The sequence below is a fragment of the Electrona antarctica genome (assembly GCF_951216825.1).
Source record: "Electrona antarctica genome assembly, chromosome: 10".
Classification (NCBI taxonomy): domain Eukaryota; kingdom Metazoa; phylum Chordata; class Actinopteri; order Myctophiformes; family Myctophidae; genus Electrona; species Electrona antarctica.
The window spans coordinates 36,202,201-36,222,509 of NC_136791.1; the positions used below are offsets into that span (position 1 = coordinate 36,202,201).

Below are 20,309 nucleotides of genomic sequence, written 5' to 3' on the forward strand. Positions count from 1 at the left end.
GTCACTAACCTCCACACTGTAAGGGTGTGGACTGTGCAGATGAGCTGGCAGAACAGTGGAGGTGCTGCGTTCTATTTGTGGAGGAGTCTCTCAAACATGCCATGGCACAGGTCTGACGGACAGGACAAGTGTTCTGTTAGACCCTCCCCTCACTCACATGAGGGCCAGGCAGCCTGCATTCTTCAGGGTAAGCAGACCCCCCCCCCCATAGCTGTGCGTGCGTGCGTGCGTGCGTGCGTGCGTGCGTGCGTGCGTGCGTGCGTGTGCGTGCAGACATGAGTGTGGGCCTTGGTGCTGGAGCGAGGCAGAGAGAGAGTCAGCGTGTAGACAGTGTAGACAGTGTGGACATAGAAGCGGCTAGAGCTCTCCGAGGGAGCCCTGACCGCTCATCATGGGGCCAAAGCACTGATGGCCTCTCAGGCAGAAAACTAAACAAACCCAGAAAGGAACGAAGAAAAATATAAGAAAAGAACAGAAAAAAAATCCACAACAATGGTGGCAGAGGAGGTAATAATTACATTGTCGGGTGGAGCACCATGGGGCTTTCGTCTCCAGGGAGGCATGGAGCACCTGAAACCACTCCAGGTGGCAAAGGTAAGATGCAGTCTGTAGATAGCAGAGAAAGACATGGTACTGTGCCCAAAGGGATGTTTTGTGGTTTGATGTGAGACATCATGGATGTGAGAAATGTCGTAGATTGAACAGAGCACCAGAAGGTGAAACATCAGCGGTGATAGGCTATATATATTAAGCCATTATTTAAGGAGCTGCAAACAAAGTGGAAATGGAATATTTGCTGGCTCTGGCTGCTATCGCAGTTTGGTACAGGGCCTGAGGATGAGTCATCAACTTCTAGATATTCCATTGCATTGCTGCCATTTGAGCTAAGAAGCTCAAATCACTCCAGCTATTTAAGCCAAGGGTTTTCCCTGGAAGTGTGGCTAGGGTGGTAACAACAGAGTTGATGTTACACATTAATTTAATGAAGATCTCATTGAAAAATGATTTATAAGAGCCCCATGGTACATGACTGCATTGCATCATCAATAATACAATTATTCACATTTACATTATTATTAGTATTATTATTATTATTATTATTATATATAATTATTGCTCTGTCATGTCTCCCATGAAATCAATACAATCTTCTCCGCAGTATTAAATCACAGGGAATTCCACATTGTAAAGGAAATGCTTTATAACAAGTTTAAATGTGTGATCTGTGTGCATGCATGCATGGGTCACACAGAAACCAAGCCACATTTGACACCTTGACATGCAGACCAACATTTGAATCTTGACCTCCATTGGGAGAAACCAGAATACCGAAATAAGAATCTGCATTGGCTAAGGAACACATTTAGAAATAACCTCATGTATAAACGGTTACGGTACTAAAACACTTAAAGGGATATTTCACTTTCAAAAACGTTTGGACATTTCATCGTCTACTCAGGCTTATGTAAACACCTCAGTTTTTAAGTTGCTCGATTCAATATTTAGATATTTGATATTAATCATCATCATAATAACCTTCCTATAGCCTACAAACCCATTGTAACTTCTAACTCCATTTTAACCATGATAGATTCATCGAAAATGGTGACTGATGTTGTCCTACTAATACGTGAGGGGGCCGTGCTTTTTCATTTGCTGTTTTCATTTATTTTTAAATATAGTTTTTGATGTTTTTGTCTCCTCGGCCCCGCAGCAACTCCTCCTCGGTCCTCCTCCTTTTCCAAAAACTATATTTAAAAATAAATGAAAACAGCAAATGAAAAAGCACGGCCCCCTCACGTATTAGTAGGACAACATCAGTCACCAGAAAAAAGGACGGGTGTTTTCGATTAATTTATCATGGTTAAAATGGAGTTAGAAGTTACAATGGGTTTGTATAGGAAAGAGGCGGGGCAGATTAAATTAATATCAAATATCTAAATACTGAATCGAGCAACTTAAGAACTGTCTGGTGTGTTTACATGAGCCTGAGTAGACGATGAAATGACCAAACGTTTTTTTTAAAGTGAAATATCCCTTTAAACCCCCATATATGGTTGAGAAGAGTCCCTTCCCCACAATATCAGAAAACTGAGAATACACTAGCACACTAGCAGCGTTTTCTGATATTGTGGGGAAAGCTTTCGCTGAATATAGCGGTGTTAGCTTGTCGATCTGCTATTTTCTATGAAAGCTTTCCCCACAATACGGATGCTGGAGTTTCATTTTTTGAGTGGCACTCCAAGGAACAGCAATGTCCCTATGAGACTATGGGACTATGGGACTATGGGACTATGTCCCAATGTTTAGAGTACCAGTAGGGGCAAAAGTGGCGCTGTTGTGCCAGAAACAGAGAGAGAGAGATAGTGTTGCACTGTTGCCTGCTAATTACAGAGAGAGAGAGAGAGAGAGAGAGAGAGAGAGAGAGAGAGAGGCAGGGGGAGAGGGTAGTTGCACCACTCAGTTCACACGGGTGTGATTTTTAAACTAATGTTTAGGAAGTGGTATTTATTATATTACAAAAATAACAATAGAACTTCGTAACTTTGAAGCATGCAACTATTTTACTATAAATACTCAACTATAAATGTATGACGTGTATGATGTATGTGTGCAGACCTAAAATACAGTATAAGGCATGTATATAGCAGTGGTGGCCATTTTCTGGTTCCATCGATCCACACCCCATTCATTTTTCCCATAGAGATTTCCAAAAATATTTATATGAATTATTTTAGAATCAAGCCATCCAGGATCCTGGTGAATCATGACCATAAAACATTTAAGTCTGTGAAAGAAATGATTGAAAACCGCAAAATGAAGAGTATTTATTAAATATAGTATATTATATAATTAAATATTACATTTTATTTTCTCACAGAATCATAATGTTTATTATTGTCATGATTCACCAGGATCCAGGATGGCTTGATTCTAGGCTTAAAATAATAGCCTGAATATTTTTTGGAAATCTCTATGGGAAAAATGAATGGTGTCTGAATCGATGGAACCAGAAAATGGCCGCCACATGCTATGCCCTATAGGCTACGCCTTGGAAACATACTATTACTATTATCACTTCAATGTCTACTTACAAAACAATTATGCAAAACAATGCTGTCGTCATTTGATCAATGATAAAAAACAAATGGCACGTGATTGCAACCAATGTGCATTAATTGAGTAAAACCTGGGGTTTGCAGTGTACATGAAACAGATGAGAACAATGTTTCTCATACTATTCATACTTCTTCACTCTATTCTGTATCCAAGAGTCAAGACTACATTTGGAACTTCCTATAGGATAAGTCAGTGGTTCTCAACCTTTCCATGCCATGGCCCCCCAGAATAATCATATATTGAACTGGGGACCCGCGCACCCTGACAAGCACTTGGAATTGTAGGAGTTGAGGCACAACATTTAGTTTGACTCGGTTCCACAGAGAAATATTGTGAAAAATAGCAGATCTACAAGTTCACACCATGTAGGTCGGCTATTTTCACAGTTTATGTCTCTTATATTTGACAATTTGGCCAATTTCTGATTAGTTTGTTGATTACTTTTGGTAATTTATTCTTTTCTGTTCTTTTTTTTGGTCTTAAGTATTAAAAATGTCTTAAAAGTCCTTAAATTGTCACTTCACTGTACCCACCCAAAATCATGTGGGTACCCCCTGGTGGTCCTGACCCACAGGTTGAGAAGGCCTGCACTGAGTGTTGACTGAGCAAAAGGGCCTTTGCAGGGGGCTATTCTTGGTTGAAGAGCGAATGGTCACCGGGTCAGCCAAGGTGTGTGTTACAGCGCAGTATACTCAAAACTTTACCTCAAACACTATTTTTGCAGATGTGTTTTATAGATCAATATCCTATGTTTCAAAGAGAAGCTCAGAAAAATTTCCTCCAATTTCATGAACAAAGCAAACCAAGATTATGGTATAGTAGGCCTAGCTACAATTTACTGACATCGTGCACATACTGCATTAGTCAACTACATTCTTCCCTTTCAAAATGACCTCAGGGCAGATTAATTTCATGGTGGATAAATGGCCTGCAGGTACTAAAATCTCCACTTACTTTGGCTCATTTTGGACTGGTTTAAAATAAGAAACTATGCCCCCTTAATAATGCTGTTATAACACAATACCCCCTTATACAGTGAAGTATGTTTATAACCTCCTTGGAATAGTTGTTGTTGGTGAAATTTGTTGACCAGAATTCCATAACATAAGAGAGTCAGACTTGACAGCAAATCACATTTATGACTGTGGACAGCTGTCTGCCTGCCCTCATCAATGGAGAGCTGTCTGGGCTTAATAACTAGTCCATATGTCATTTCCACCCACCGTCCATCCGGGCTATGGGACTGCAACCACAACTACAGATCCCAAGCATGCTAATACACTGCTTAAATTTGGGAAAAGTGAGAAATTGGCATCGTCATTATCTTCATTTGCGAATGGTCAATGAACCAGTAACCTGACAAACCAACCTCGCCTGAAACACCTGAAACAATAAGTTACCCATGTGGCTGACAACCTCCACACTCTAGTCTAGACCCTAGTCTGGAATCCTTTCCACTTTTTGATAGGCAAACACAGCTGAAGCCAATTGGCTAACAAACAAAAGGCTAAATGCGGGTATGTTTCATTTAGGTTTAGATATTGTGTGCCAGCATGGACAGCTCCTGTACAGTTAACACCGTGCTGGCACAAAAAAACACCTAAAGGAAACACGTGTTATTACCATCAGCTTAGTGTATTTAACATTCAATGAATTTAACATTCAACGAAAATGTCCATAACTTTACATGGTGAACTATGTGGTGCATTCATTTGTGGCACACAGTCAGTGTCTCAAAGCTGTGCTTTATTAATATGGGGCATGCTGAAATGGCTTACACAGACTAAATTAAAGGTGGGCATGATGCCACGGCCTTGTGCCTCCCATGGCCAGACCCTGGGGCACAGATAGTATGATGGCACCAAGTGAAGATCGCAGCTGGCTGGCATCTCCCTGGTTAAGTGGCTGTGAGTGCCCCATCAAGCTGCAGAATGTGGTCTATGTCTGTAGCAGGGTCAAGCTGTCAGGACAAGACCTGCCTGTGCCAATCATTATCTCAAACCAAGATGGCTCAGTCACGTTGCTCTGTAGTGTCCTCCTCCCGCTTTCCTCTTCAAAATGTAGGGCAGAGAATGAGAGAAACATGCACATAAATACAACATGGGAACGTGCGTGTGTGTGTGTGTGCGTGCGTGCGTGCGTGCGTGCGTGCGTGCGTGCGTGCACGTGTGTGTGTGTGTGTGTGAGCGTGTGTGTGCTTACACGAAAGAGAGAAACAGACAGCTTTACACAAAACATGAAGCATTGACATTAATAAGACACTTCGATAGGCCTAAATAACACACAAAGCATTAAAAGTGTGCAAAAGAAACACGTTAGGCTATAAAAGGACATTTGAATACGATAAATTAAATGAACATGCGGCCCCCTGCTTAAATTATCTGCGGCCCGTCATGGTCATACCAATACAAATATAATTAGTAATTTTCATTGTTTTGTTCATTATGTGTGTGTGTGTGTGTGTGTGTGTGTGTGTGTGTGTGTGTGTGTGTGTGTGTGTGTGTGTGTGTGTGTGTGTGTGTGTGTGTGTGCGCGCTTGCGTGTGTGTGTGTCGCCTCCCTCTGCTGGGACAGGTGCGTAAGCGCAGTAAGGCGTGCAGGGCTGGGTTGCGGGAGGCTGATGAGCTGTTATCCATTAATGAACAACCATGCGGAGGTCTGTCTCACGCCCAGGCCATGGACCTCATCGACAGCTCGCCAGGAATACTTCACATCCGGGTCAAAAGGTCAGGGGTTTACAGTAAAGTTGTATGTTCTTAGCTAATATGTAGCCAATTATGTCTGTGTTGCTGTGTATATCATGAAGAATTGTGATTTCTGCTAAAAACAACTTTGAAACTACTGAAGTACTGATTCAGACAACATGGACTAAAAAGGATTTATTCAAAGTCAAAATACAATTTAGCTTCTGCTCAAATGAGATTAACAGTAGGATTTCCCATGCTTGCTTGGGGGACCTGGGTTATAATTGCAGCTTTAAAGAGTAACTAAAACCCAACCCCAAATCTGTGTGAAGCCTGACAATGGTGAAAAGCAGGGTACTGAACTGGCCATCTTTTTGTAAACAAGCAAATGGCCGCAGTGTGAATTTAGTCATTTTGATGTCATGCTTCACAAAGATTTGGGTTTGGGATTCAGTCACTATTTAATCTAGCATTCTTGCCCTGGTGATATCCTGTCTGCTCCTCTGCAGGGCACCGGCTGGCTTTCAGTCTGTGGTGCTTGTGACCCGTGCCCCATCGCCCCGGATCGACAAAGAGTATCGAGCTTCTCTGGGTACCATGTCACCCCCCCGTCCACACCACGTACCCGTCAGAGAGATCCACCGGAGCCGCTCCTCACAGGCCAGTGGCCCGACATCTCCACCGGGAAGTGAGGCGTACTACGGCGAGACGGACAGTGACGCTGACGTGGCAGGATATGAGAGGCAGCGCCGGCAGAAGCGCCGTAGCCCCAGCAACTCCACGCCGGGGAAGCTGTCGGGACGTACCTCCCCGGAGGGCGGCGAGACCTCAGAAATGAGTGGGTATGACAGCGCTCCAGATGCGCGTGTCTATCCCAGCCTGTCGGATGGGCACGGGGGTGTGGGAGTGGGAGGAGGAGGAGAGGGCCTACCGGGGGTGGCTCGGAGGGAGGTGATCTACCACCCTCCTGCTCCGGGATTGTGGTCCTCCCAGACCTCCACAGAAACCTCCTCCATCATTTCTTCAGCAGACGACCATGGACCACGTGACGGAGCACCGGAGGAGGACAGCGGCTTCCTGGAGCCATCCAATGTACCGCTGGTGTCCCCTGAGAGGGCCAAGGAGGCTCTGATGCTGGGCTCTCGCAGTCAAATGGTGCCCATGGTGGGGCCCGTGGACAGACCAGTTGACGAGGAACTCACCACAACCTACATGGAAAAGGCCAAGCAAGCCAGTGAGTATGGATAGAACCTACTTAGTTGCATGACAGTGTCACTGTCAGATTTTCAAGCCAACAACTTGAAAATCTGTTATTTTCGGTGAGCAAGTAGAGAATATAAAAAGTAATTCCCTCTGGTTCAATGCATTAGAAATAGATGTACATAGATGAGTGTGAAAATGTACCCAAATGGACTAATACAGATTTTACTGCAGAGGCGACAATCAGTCAGACTCTCACTTTCTCGTTTTTTCCAGTACCTGACAGTAAGGTACAGTACCATCCAATTTCAAGGCCAGAGCTCTCTCCAAAATTCTTGAAAGGGCCAAGGTTCCAAAAAGCTAAAACAAATGTAGATTTTGTATTTGATTTACATCTCAATGTGCAGGTAAATTCACAGTACATGACCAGGCAAAAATAATAGTTCAAAATGAAACACTGGTCAAAACAAAGCTCCAAATAACTGAATAAACACTTGACATCTAAAGAAAATGAAACAAAGCAGGAACGTAAGAAACTATAAACAGGGAAAACCTTATACAAAAAACCCTGGTAGGTCTCCCTTGGATGTTATCACGGCTAGCCAAACTGAACCCCTACGACGTCCATCTATACGCATGCCTGATGCCTGGAGCACTAGCATGCAGGTGAGGCAAACCATCACATGGTTAATTGGTATTTGGTAACACTACTCTAGTAACTCAAACAAGGCTAACTACTACGGCCCATGAGTTATTTTGCACAATTACATAATGATGTAGCCTATTGAAGTTCCAAAAATGTTAAACAATGTTTCCCCAGAGCCAATTTGTTCACAGATTATAATAAAGCCAAAACATGATACCAACATAAACAAACACCCCTCCTCCTCTACAGTGCTTGGCCCATTCCAATCAACAGGATTGCCAGCATTGGGAGGAGAGACAATTAAGTGACCCCACAAACAATTCCACTTCCCCACACAGTGTCAATCAATAAACATTTAAAACTCTTTCAGTCCTTGTGTGTTGAGAATGTCTTCATATATACACTTGTATGGAAAACATGCAACGTGACCACAATACTAAACGTCCTTCCCAGCCGGCTTGCTGGTGAAATTTGGGAAGCAGCTGTGTGTGCATGCAAGGTTCCTCATTACTGTCTAACGGGTACGGAAAAAAAGAAATTCCTATGCTTTAGTGTTGGCTTGGGTCACTTCTTTGCTCAATTATTAGAATACCTACTCGAATCAAATAATGTAAAATACACAGATTTCAAGTAATTTATTTAGATTTCAAGAACCCCCTGACCTTACAGATAACTCAAGCACACTCACAGCTTTCCAGTACCAAAATAGTTTTTTCATGTATGAGGAACACATAGATAGGGGTTCAAAACATCAGACCATAGCAATATAATATGACGTTGATCTGAAAACAAGTCTCTTGTTCCGTACTAAGCTATTGCATTGAGGAAAGAAAGGGCTACTTTCAGGCAGGTGACTTGCCAACTTGGTGCCTCTTAGAGAGCTGTGCTGGTACAGGATTCTATATTTACATCCAGCTCGATGGTCCAATAACCCCTGCGCTCAACCTGGGAGCTCAGAAAAGCATCTACAGCTGCTAGCAGGTGTCAAGTAGCGGTCCAGGGACCAACTCACTGCACCCACCTCTTTTGCACGCATGTGCTTTCTCATTCTGTCCCTCCCTCTCTCAATGGTCCCAATGTTTGTTTGGAGCTATTGGCCCTTCCTTGATCATGTAACGGAAAATGAATTCCCTTAAAATGTGTATTCATCATGGCCAATGCAGGGTTTACGAAAGCACAACCATGGTAGTTTTACAATAATCTAAATATAACTGAAATAACTGAAATGGTAGCTCACCAATATGTATAAAACTATTAATAGTTATTCTAATATAACTGGCCGATAAGAGTAAGCTATCTAGCTATGCTAGTTAAATGTACTGACAGTGGTGGAATAAGTACTCACTTTACTTAAGTAAAAGTATTAATACCATAATGAGTATCATCAAAATGTACTTAAAGTAGCAAAAGTAAAAGTACTCATTGTTTTCAAAATGCATAAAATAATTTTGTAAATAGGGCTGAACTGGTTAATGTATGCAAAGTAACTAAAGTTTTCAAATCATTTTAGTGGAGTAAAAGTGCAATATACTGTACAGTAGAGTTTGCGAGTCACGAGACCTGGGCACCATATATGGGGCTTTCCCCATGTATGGGGATTTTGAATGATACACTGACTGACTGACGGGAAATGCATGATTGCATAGTTAACTGTGACCTTTGCGGCAACCAGTGGTTATCATGAGACTGTCACAATATGATCATATATTGGCATTCCCATATATGGGCTTAATATTGATCACAGTCAAGGATCTGTATATATGGGCATAACAGGGATGGGACCTTGGCGACTACATTACCTGAATACCCATATATGGGCATACCAACACTGACATCATTTGAATATCAATATATGGGCATATCAACACTGATATCAGACTTGCACAGCAAAAAAGACCAACGCTCACGGTATTAACGCTCACGGTATTAACATATATAACGATCTCAAATCCCCCAGAATCTACAGGACCCAACAGTGGTCTGCTCAAGGGTATGCTTAGAACACTAGGCAACCAGCACTAGGTCGTACTGCTGGGGCAGATCGGCATGTGCACGCATCCGCCTGGGTGATGTCAGACTGCTGGGCGGGTGAGTGACAGGGAAGGTGGGTTAGGTGATGGGGAAAGTGGGTTAGGTGTCATAAACGCAAGGTTTCATAGTTATCTGCGACCTTCGGTCGCAAGAAGAAAAAATATATATTATATAATATATTATTATAAAGCATATTGACTTACTGTATAAAGTCAAAGTATTACAATACAATGACCTACTCTGTAAGTGTTCATTGGGGTTCTTGAAGTAAAATGGCATTCCTGAATGTGTAGACACTACTAGACAATAAAGCACCCAATGACCACTTACCCAGTGACACTTTAATCCATTATACAATTATTTTAATGTTTTATTTAATACAGATACACTATGATCCTCGATGTCCAGGAGTGAACAGCAATAATGAATCAATTAATTATACAGTGTTATAAGCAGATTTGAATGCATTATAAGTATATATAGTGCATTGTAGACATGGGCTTCATAGGAAGTTTGTTGATGCAGACAATAATATACTGATTGATCATGTGTGACCAACTTTTATAAGGTTAGTTTTTAGAAGTCAAAGTCAACGACTACTTCTTAGAAGTCAGCCATAAGAGTCCTTGGAATAGGGCAGGGTTAGGCTATTTGAAGTGAATGGGCTACTTTAAGATGAAAAATAAATGTACAGTGCTAATCCCTCTGGCTGCCACTGAGTTCAAGATTAGCATTCAAATGGGCTGCTCAGGGACACTGTCAGGGACAAATGAAGACCTACAGCTAGGTCCTCATATTATGAGGATCTTAGAGTTTGTGATAATCAGCTTAATGCTGCAACAAGTTAAATGCCATACCGTGGTTACTGTTTGAAATATGGCCACTGTTCCAGTAACCTACAAATAGGACCTTCCATAGCTTGCAAATACATTGGGTAAAGATAGATGTCACAGAAGCTAGTAAGGTGCAAATATATCCTTCACCCAAGCTAATGTGAGAAGCCCCAGATTTTCCAGAAGTGCCTAAATTAAAATTTAGACCATGATCTCGTTTCTCAAGTTCATGTTTGAATCTGAGAACATCATTGTCCACCCTATTAAAGCCTTATGGTCTCCTATTTGTGCATCATTCTAGAAGAGAAAAGATCCACTTTTCTTGAAGTCATTTTGTATTTTTGAATGACTTGGAAACTGTTGAAATTCATTTTTGACACATTTCTATGATCTGTCACGTGTATATATCATTTTTTAACAACTATTAATTTTGTCCCTACAGAGTTGAACCGAGGGGAAACAGCGCTGGACAAGAATGTGAAGGAGGCCAAAACTAAGTGTCGAACAATCGCCTCCCTGCTGACCGATGCTCCCAACCCTCACTCCAAGGGCGTTCTGATGTTCAAGAAGAGACGGCAACGCTCTAAGAAGTACACCCTCACCAGCTTCGGTAGTGTGGATGAGGATATGTGTCACGACTCACAGGAGGAGGATGGGGTATTCCCTGGGAGTGAATCAGAGTTTGATGAGGACGGCTTCTCAGCGGTACCTGACCCAACATGGGACAGTGACTACTTGGACATGCTGGAGAAGAGGGCAGCAGCAGGTCCTGGGTGTCGCGGTGATGGGGCAGAGGATGCAACCAGTCCAGGGCTGAGTGACTCCACAGGGAAAGGTGCTCAACTGTTTGAACAGCAGAGAAAGAGAGCAGCTGAGCATGCGAAGAAAGTGGCAGCGGCACAGCCTCAGGTTCCTGCACAGGTCCAGGTCCAGGAGCAGCCTCAGATGTATCAGCAGAGCCAGTTGCAGCCAGAGATGAACCCGCAAGTGCAGCCACAATTCCAGCCGCAGCACTTGCCCGTCACTTTCTCAGCACTTCCCCCTGTGGCCTTACAGGACGAGGCCCAGCCAAGGCACTTCCAACCAGCAGGGCCAGCTGCTGCTACAGGCTATAGCACAACTAATGGGGACCTATCATACTCTGCAGTTAGCATGGGCAGCGTGGTTATGTCTTCTAAACCAGCCACGGCCTCAGTCACTATCCTGACCGCTCCCGCACCGCTAGCTGAGACACCGCTGCCAGAGCAACCTTCCAGTAATGTTCTCAACAGAACTGCACGTCCCTTTGCGCCTGGTTTCATTACTAACCGATCTGCCACTGCTCCTGTGGTATTTCGCCCAGCTACAACAAAGAGGTCCCAGCGCCCTGCCTCAGCAGCGGTTTTGCCACCATCGTTCTCCACCTCTATAGACCCAGCCTTTTATGTTCCTTCACAGCCAGCCACTGGTCCTCCAATGTTTTCTTCACCATCGTCTATGCATGGAGGTCCCTTCACTCCAATACCAGCATTCTCTGTTGCCCCACCAAATTCAGCCCACTTTACATCTGTGGAGATGATTCCTCCGGGGTATACTACTTTAGTGCCCACCAGGTCAATGCCCCCAGCTCCATATGCACCAATAACTTCAGCCCCAGTTCCTACCATACTCCAATCTCCAGACTTATCTGCTCCTGTTCCGCACTTCAGAGTTGCCCCAATGCCTCCAGTCCAAGTGTCAGTAGCCCAGTCGCCCCCAGCCTTAGTTTCTACTGCCCCAGTAGCTCCAGTATCTGTGGTCTCTCAACCAGACACCACAGCCCCGACCCCAGTCCCAGGGTCAACCGGACGTACAGGCATTTTACTTGAATCTCTGCGGCGCAGCGGTAAGCCCAGACCCATGTTCAATGTTCCAGATGTCAAGAAGAACTCCCCCAATCCTGATCTACTGTGCATGGTGCAGAACCTGGATGAAAGGCCTGTCAGACACAGATACGGGCCGCCTTCTGAAGCTAATGATGCAGGAAATGATGAGGATGCTGAAAGGGGCAGGATGCCTCCTCCAGTGGCACCCAAGCCACGAGTAATCCATGAGACCCCCCAGATTCCTCAAGCAGAGGGAAAGGGGGCCCAGCTGTTCGCCAAGAGGCAGAGTCGCATGGGCATGTACGTGGTGGACACGGCACCCGAGACCCCTTACCAACAGGAGTTGTCCACCCACCCGTCGACCCAACCCTATGACACCCCATACAATGTCCCTTCACAGTGGAAATACTCCCCCAACATCCGGGCACCACCACCCATCGGCTACAACCCACTCCTAGTCCCCTCTGTCCCTGTTGGGCCCCAGAGAGATACAACCAAAGCTGAGAGCAAGGCTAGAGGAGGCACGTCCGCCCAGAGAGAAGGAATCAAAGCCCTTGATTTCATGAGTCGGCAACCATACCAGCTCAATTCTGCCATGTTTAGCTATGGGGGCAGTGCTGCTAACCTGTCAGCGATGCCCTCTTATCACACCCAGAGGCAGCAGGGTGACCACTATACAATGGTTGGTAGCTCGCTAGCCCAACCCAGGCAGATCCCTGTTAAGGCAGCACGTGTGTATGAGATTAAACGTTTCTCTACACCTACACCCATGACAGCTCCAACACTGTCACCCAAAGTGATAGTGCCGCGTTCAGCCACCACCCTTGGAGACCGTATCTCCCACTCCAACATGATCTCCCCACCTCCCATGCTTCGCGATCCATCCCCTGCTCAGGCGTATGCTGCGCCTATGCCAGCTTTTGCCCTACCCTCACCTCAACTACGCATTTCCCAACCAATTGGCCTACCAAGTCTTCCAAAAATCTCTGCTCCCCCTGTTCCTAATGCCGTGCCCAATGCACTCCCTACACCCTACACTCCGGTGTCGTACAACACCGGCCTCCAGTCAGCCAAGCAATTCCAGAGTGCCCCCGAGCTGAGTTTCCTTTCCAACTTGCCCCCACTGAAAGCCAATCCGGTTCAGGTGGCTAGGCCTCGGTTTGTTGCCACCAAAGGGGGCATCCAACCCCGCATCTGGAGGCCAGGGGCCATGTGAGCAGAAATCGAATTAGTAATACCAGTCTTGGACACCATCATTTAATGTTGACCACTAAACTACATGAGAAGAAATGGAGAACCTTGTGTTTTAGTCCAGAAGGTCCAGGAACTGACCTGATGCTTGTGCAATGTGTGTGACAGGGAATATTTGGTTGTAGACCAGATAAGCCTAGACAAATCTTTTGCTCAAAATGCTGCTCCACACATGTATGTTTTTGCTGATACAGTACATGTATTTACACATTTATTTGAGTTGTTGTCAACAATAATGAGAATACATCACACAAGTGCTATAATAACTTATATAATGCCTGTTTCTATATTTTTTTAACTTAGGATATCTGAAACATATCTAAAATAAATGAATGGTGCAGGTCTTTCAACTATAACAACTACTAACAGCTGATAGGGAGTTGACTAAGGAAAATCACATGGCCAAAGATCGCACTGATCAGAGAAGGTGTCTTTCTGCTATTCAATAATATATATGACATTTGAAATAAGATGACATGAAGTTAGTTTTTGAAAAGCATTTTTATTCATATTTGCATGACCAACCAAGCGGTGCCATTTCGATCCCATTCTTGTCAACCCATGAAATGTCATTAATGTTATTAAGCTCGTCAGCACTTAACTCACTGAGTGTCACGTGACGCCTTTGGACGCCTGTTTGCGTATATGTACCCCGTTGCCAATGGCGCCTTTTGACGCCTTTTTTAATATAAATTAATTTGGGTGCTTAGCTGTGTCCAGTTCCCTTTGTAACACACCGATTTCGCTCCAGTGAAAGGATCTGGTACAAACCGGAAATTAAAATTCCGCTGGTTTATGCTTGCTATGTACGGTGCGGCCATTCACTTTGCATTGGTGGAAAAAGCACTGCTCTAAGCCACCACTAGATGGCAGTCATTTTAGTTGTTCAAACTGTTACTTGTTTTTGGCATGGGTCACACTCAGCAGGTGCCCTGGCTGTCACATTATATGTCACTACTCACTGGATATAAATGCTTGTGAGTCACACTTGGGCAAAAACAGACCTTCTCTGTACCAGTGTGGCCTGTTTGGATGTATGTCACTCTCATCTTGTATTAAACCAATGGCACTAATGATTGAATGTGTATTTTGTTTTAACGAGACTGAACTTTGAGAAGGGCCAGATGACTAACAGAGGCACCGGCATAAAAGATGGGTCAAAGGTATGAGAGTGACTGGATATGGATAGATGCAGGACCTCGTATGGCCTGCTGCATGACGGTAAGGGCTTACAATTTAGCCTGTAGGTTAAGGTCTCCATTGGCATATTATGTTGTTTCAGGCTATCCACCATTTTATAGGATAGAAAAACATTGGACAGTATACCACAAATGTGAGACATCTGATTGGTTCATGGTTTTGGAATACCACAGCCTGTAGAAATGAAATGACTGTGTCTAGGAAAGTTTGGATTCTGTAGCAAGGTGTTGCAATAGGCTGAAAAGAGAGGGGGCACAGAATTACAATTATGCCGGTGTAAGTAAATGAGAAGGAAATTTGATATGATGCCGTACATTTTTGAATGGCACAGCTTGAGGCAATGGCTTATACTTTCGATATGCCAATGCTGGTAAGCAGTGAAGTTAAAAAGTGAAGTACTGGAGAGATGAATGTGTTCTTTTTTGTTGCAGGGAAATTGACAGTGAAGTGCTGAAACGATACTATTTTGTTTTGTTTTTTATCATTTCTAAAGATAGTATTATCTCAGAGCTGTATCTTTTATTAATGTTATATCTGCTAAAACCTAAAGGTTGTGGATATAGTTTTGGTTATGTGTAAAATTATAAATAATGTACGTGTTTCTGGTTGTAGCTAGAATAATGAATATAAAAATGTTTGTGGATGATGCTGCAATAAAGTAGGGCTGTACATGCTTTGTACTGACTTTGGAGACAAGCCTGTTTTTTAGAGGAATACAAATAGTGTCTATAACTGCCAGTGGTGGAAAGCTACTATACGTACTCAAGTACTCTAAAGTAAAATGTTGAGGTATTTTTACTTTACTGAAGTATTTCACTAAAAATATTTGACAACTTTAGTTACTAGTTACTTTGTAGATTTTTTATATTATTAGAAAACCTACATTTACCACTTCATCCCTATATACGTAGATGTGGACTATTTGATCTATTTGATCTACAAGCTCATTACTTCTTCCACCATCACTGCCCACTCTTGTTCATTGTGTGTCCTTGCCATGATGGACTGGAATTATACAATGTGGAAGATTGCAATATTTTATAATAAATGTCAAATATCCAAAGACACGTATAGCATGATCAGTTAGATAGTAATTCAAAATGTAATGTGTTTTCTATAAAAAGATAATAACATAGCAACAAACATTTGACATTACATACTGTACTACCACACCCAATATGCATTTAATCAAGACAATAACACACAAATAAATATGAATTATAGAATTTCAAATGTCTCAGAATAATCCTGAAAATACACTGGCCGGACAAGATCAGCAATAACGATCTGTGGATGAAGACAAAACAACTATCCCAGCAGCAAATGAAAGTAGACGAAGATGGAGATGGATCGGACACACACTGCATAAACCATTGTCAAACACCACCAGACAGCAGTGTTGGGTCAGATAGGCCTACATGTAGCTTAACTTGCCCAACACTGGTTTTAATTATTTATTTGATGGTTTTTTTCCAGTAAGAATTGAGGCCCCCCCAATAGAGCATATAATGATAAGGGTATCTTTGAAAGACACTGTCAGACACTTGCCAAAATGTTGCTCTTTATTGGGTCGACGTTTCGGCCGCTTAGACCTTCATCAGGACAGACAGTCATCTGTGTAAGTGAAGAAAATGAAGTGACAGAATTTTAAAGAAATTACAAAAAAGTTTATAGCAAAAGATCAAATTATAACATTAAAAACATATAAATGTATTATTCAATACATAAATTATATAATAATACATAAAGTTTGGACCAACAAACTGACCGACCAACTGAATGGCTTATAATAGTTGTTATAAGGTGTGCTCACATCTAAACTTGACAAGACAAATCACATGCATACAGTACATTTTGCCTATGTAAATTAATTACCAACAACAAGTCAGTATACCCAGGAGACAATTTCTAAGACCAGCTACTGCTACAGTGTATGTTCTGAAATTCTGAGTGAAGTAAGAACCATTAATGGCCACATGCAGAAAGTAGGCCTAATTAGATTATTATTATTATCATCACATGCGGGCTAGTACCATGCAAGGCTTTGTTTGCACCAGGTGAGGGGAATAAAATGACAGATACACATAAGGGTGATACACCCAGTTTGCTAAAATACAGAATAATGCTACTTACTCAACTAGACAGGTCAGGAGCTCTGTTCACTTCAAATGTTGGTTATACACCCCTAAAGCCATATCATCTCTAGGGGTTACAGCAGCTGAACAATCAGTGCAGCTAATGTCACTGCTTAACAACAACCTCGCATCCCTATATTGAGCATGCCATTATAGGCGAAAGTTACAAAGATAAAAAATAATTAATAATAATAATAATAATAATAATAAAACAATACGAATAAATAGAGAAAATAGTAGGCTAAACTTTGCTATCGTACAGCACAGGGCTGAAAATCTCTGCCAACAAGCAGTTTGCTATGGGTGATGTGATCAAATTCACTGCTGAGGAGAAAATAGACTTTATCCAGGTTGAAAAGAACGAAAGCACAGAGAGAAACAGCGACCTTCGACGATTCACAGAATGGCCTACCAACAAAGGTGAGACATGCCACTACTAACTCTGTCCCCATACTGTCAGGTCAGGGAATCCCAGCGGGACTATACAATTCCATTCACTGGGGAGTTCCTTGATGACAGTAGTGTTAATCTATTAACTTAGTGTTGATCAAATGCTATTTTGACACATTTTTGTCTGTGTGATATTTATATAGGCCTGTGTCATTATCCAACATCACATCAGGCAGGTCTGCCCTCTGCTGTATTATTTCAGGAATGGTGATAGTGTGTGTGTGTGTGTGTGTGTGTGTGTGTGTGTGTGTGTGTGTGTGTGTGTGTGTGTGTGTGTGTGTGTGTGTGTGTGCGTGCGTGCGTGCGTGCGTGCGTGCGTGCGTGCGTGCGTGCGTGCGTGCGTGCGTGCGTGCGTGCGTGCAACACAAAGTTATACCTCGTTATAAAGGTGATCAAAGATAATAACAGTGATATAAAATAAAGATTCATAGGTTTGGTGCAGTCAAAAAAAGAGAAAAGAAAGAGAAAGAGATCAATTGGTATTATTGAAGGGAAGAAATAATCGACCAAAGTTACATTTCTGAAACTGTTTTGAGGGGGGAAAAAAACTTCCAGTGTTGTTTTCATGAGTTTTTATTTCCGATACACACGACACAAGGAAGAGGTTTACATGTTAGTCACACCCTATGGTCACACCTATATTTTGATTGGGTAAAGTGCAGCTTGCTTCCTGGTGAAAGGCCTGCCCCCTAGAAGGGCTCCTTTCCAAGCATTGGATAGGAGCCCTTCCAGGGGGCAGGCCTTTATCCCATCTGTCACCTCAGATCACAGATAATTCAATGCATTGAAAATCTGTCTTGATACATTACTCAGCAACTGACTCTGACAGTCAGTCAGAGACATGTCAAGCACTTGGGCCAAACAATTATTATTACCATCGCCTTTTAAGTAGTGCCTTTGACCCATTTATTTCCTATACTGATTGAACATGCTTAAAGATGGAGTGCCGTAATGGAGTGCCGTAATTTTTGTACTTTTTCTGTTTTGTATGTGTCTATGTCTATGGAGTTAACATTGCTCCCAGATGAAAACCTTTGAGTCAAAAGGCCCAATCGAAATACAGTTAATACACCACGTCAGTTTAACATATAGGACTATATGCCATTTTTCAATTGATGGAAAGGAGGAGCCAAGGGAGGGTACATTATAGCCTAAATTTAGGCAGAATATCAAATATGGCATGTGCATTTTTCAAATGATACATTTTTTAACGTGGCTTTATATGTTATGTTTCTTTTCTTGGCCTAACACATATAGGCCTATTTACCATACAGTGGCACTGTCGAGTCGACTCACATTACAATCATGCTATATAAAATCTGTGGGGCGCCGATGGCTGAGCGCATACCACATTTAAAGGCTTGAATGTTGCGAGTTTTATTACCGAGCCCCACGACCTTTGTTGCAGGTCACTTCCCGTCTCTTTCCCTGTTTTCTGTGTATCCGAATAGAGGCAGAAAAGCCCCAAAGATATAATATATCTAAAATAAAAATGTGTGTGGTTGTCTTGGTGAATGAGAGAACTTATGCGTGCAGTCATAGCGAAACTCTGGCACTCTTTACACGCACAAGGCAGGCCTGAGACGTTCTGTTTATATCCACATAGTAACCTATTTATGGCTTGCAGAACTTTTGCCAAGTAGCTGGGGGCGCACTTGAAAAGATTTGGCTTTTGGTGACTAGTTTTTTGAATTTTGGCGTGGTGTTAGGTATGGGTATAAGGTTTTCAAAAAGCTATCTAATATTTGAGTCTGTGCAAACAGCCCACTAGGGGGCGCACCCAACGCGTTTGCACAGACTCAAATATTAGATACGTATAGCTATGGTTGTAAACCAAAATAATTGATAAAATAGATTTTTCAATGGACTCTGTTACTATTGGGTGTGCTAAATAACATACTAAAATTTTAGGGAAAACGAACAACCAGAAAGGCATCGTTTTCAAGATGGCGTCCACGGTGGCTAAAATAAGCTAAAATCGGTTTGCAATGAAACCACTATTAGATATGTCAGTATATGGTTGGAACCCCAAATAATTGATAGAAGAGATTTGTCAATGGATTCTGTTACCATTGGGTGTGCTAAATAACATACACATTTTTTACGGAAAACGAACAACTTGAAAGGCATCGTTTGCACGATGGCGTCCACGATGGAGCTGCTGGGAGCTTAAAATGCCTATGGTTTCATTGCAAACCAACCACTAGGGGGCGAGCAAAATTTGTTTGCAATGGTTTTTGAAAAGCTTATGACCATACCTAACAGCATGCCAAAATTCAAAAAGCAGTTACCAAGTGCATAATTGTTATGATTTTTTACGTGACGCTGCTGGGAGCTAAAATGCCTATAAAATGTATAAACTGTGATTAATGTAAAAAATCATAACAATTATGCACTTGGCTCTTTGAATTTTGGCATGCTGTTAGGTATGGTCATAAGGTCACTAATTTGGCTTGCCCCCTAGTGGTCGGTTTGCAACTTTGGAATGAAACAGGCATTTTAAGCTCCCCAGCAGCCATCGTGGACGCCATCTTGAAAACGATGCCTTTCAAGTTGTTCGTTTTCCGTTATTTAGCACACCCAATGGTAACAGAATCCATTGAAAAATCTCTTCTATCAATTATTTGGGGTTCCAACCATATACTTTACATATCTAATAGTGGTTTCATTGCAAACCGACCACTAGGGGGCAAGCATAATTAGTTTGCAATGGTTTTTGAAAACCTTATGCCCATACCTAACACCATGATTTTTTACATATTAAATCCCAGTTTATAGGCATTTTAGCTCATTTTAGCCACCATGGACACCATCTTGAAAACGATGCCTTTCTGGTTGTTTGTTTTTCCTAAAATTGTAGTATGTTATTTAGCACACCCAATAGTAACAGAATCCATTGAAAAATCTATTTTATCA

The 20,309-nt window shown here is 42.5% G+C and overlaps 2 protein-coding genes across 2 annotated transcripts in view; one reads left to right on the forward strand and one right to left on the reverse strand.

Annotated features, from left to right (window-relative positions):
• Positions 1 to 20,309, reverse strand: part of hhat (hedgehog acyltransferase) — a 428,216-nt gene that overhangs the window by 133,225 nt on the left and 274,682 nt on the right. The window lies entirely within an intron of this gene.
• On the forward strand, positions 284 to 15,493 carry synpo2la (synaptopodin 2-like a). The gene is made up of 4 exons (XM_079512714.1): positions 284 to 594; positions 5,694 to 5,845; positions 6,313 to 7,037; positions 10,956 to 15,493. Exons 1-4 carry the CDS (start codon positions 493 to 495, stop codon positions 13,571 to 13,573), a joined length of 3,597 nt encoding a protein of 1,198 aa, XP_079368840.1. The 5' UTR covers positions 284 to 492; the 3' UTR covers positions 13,574 to 15,493.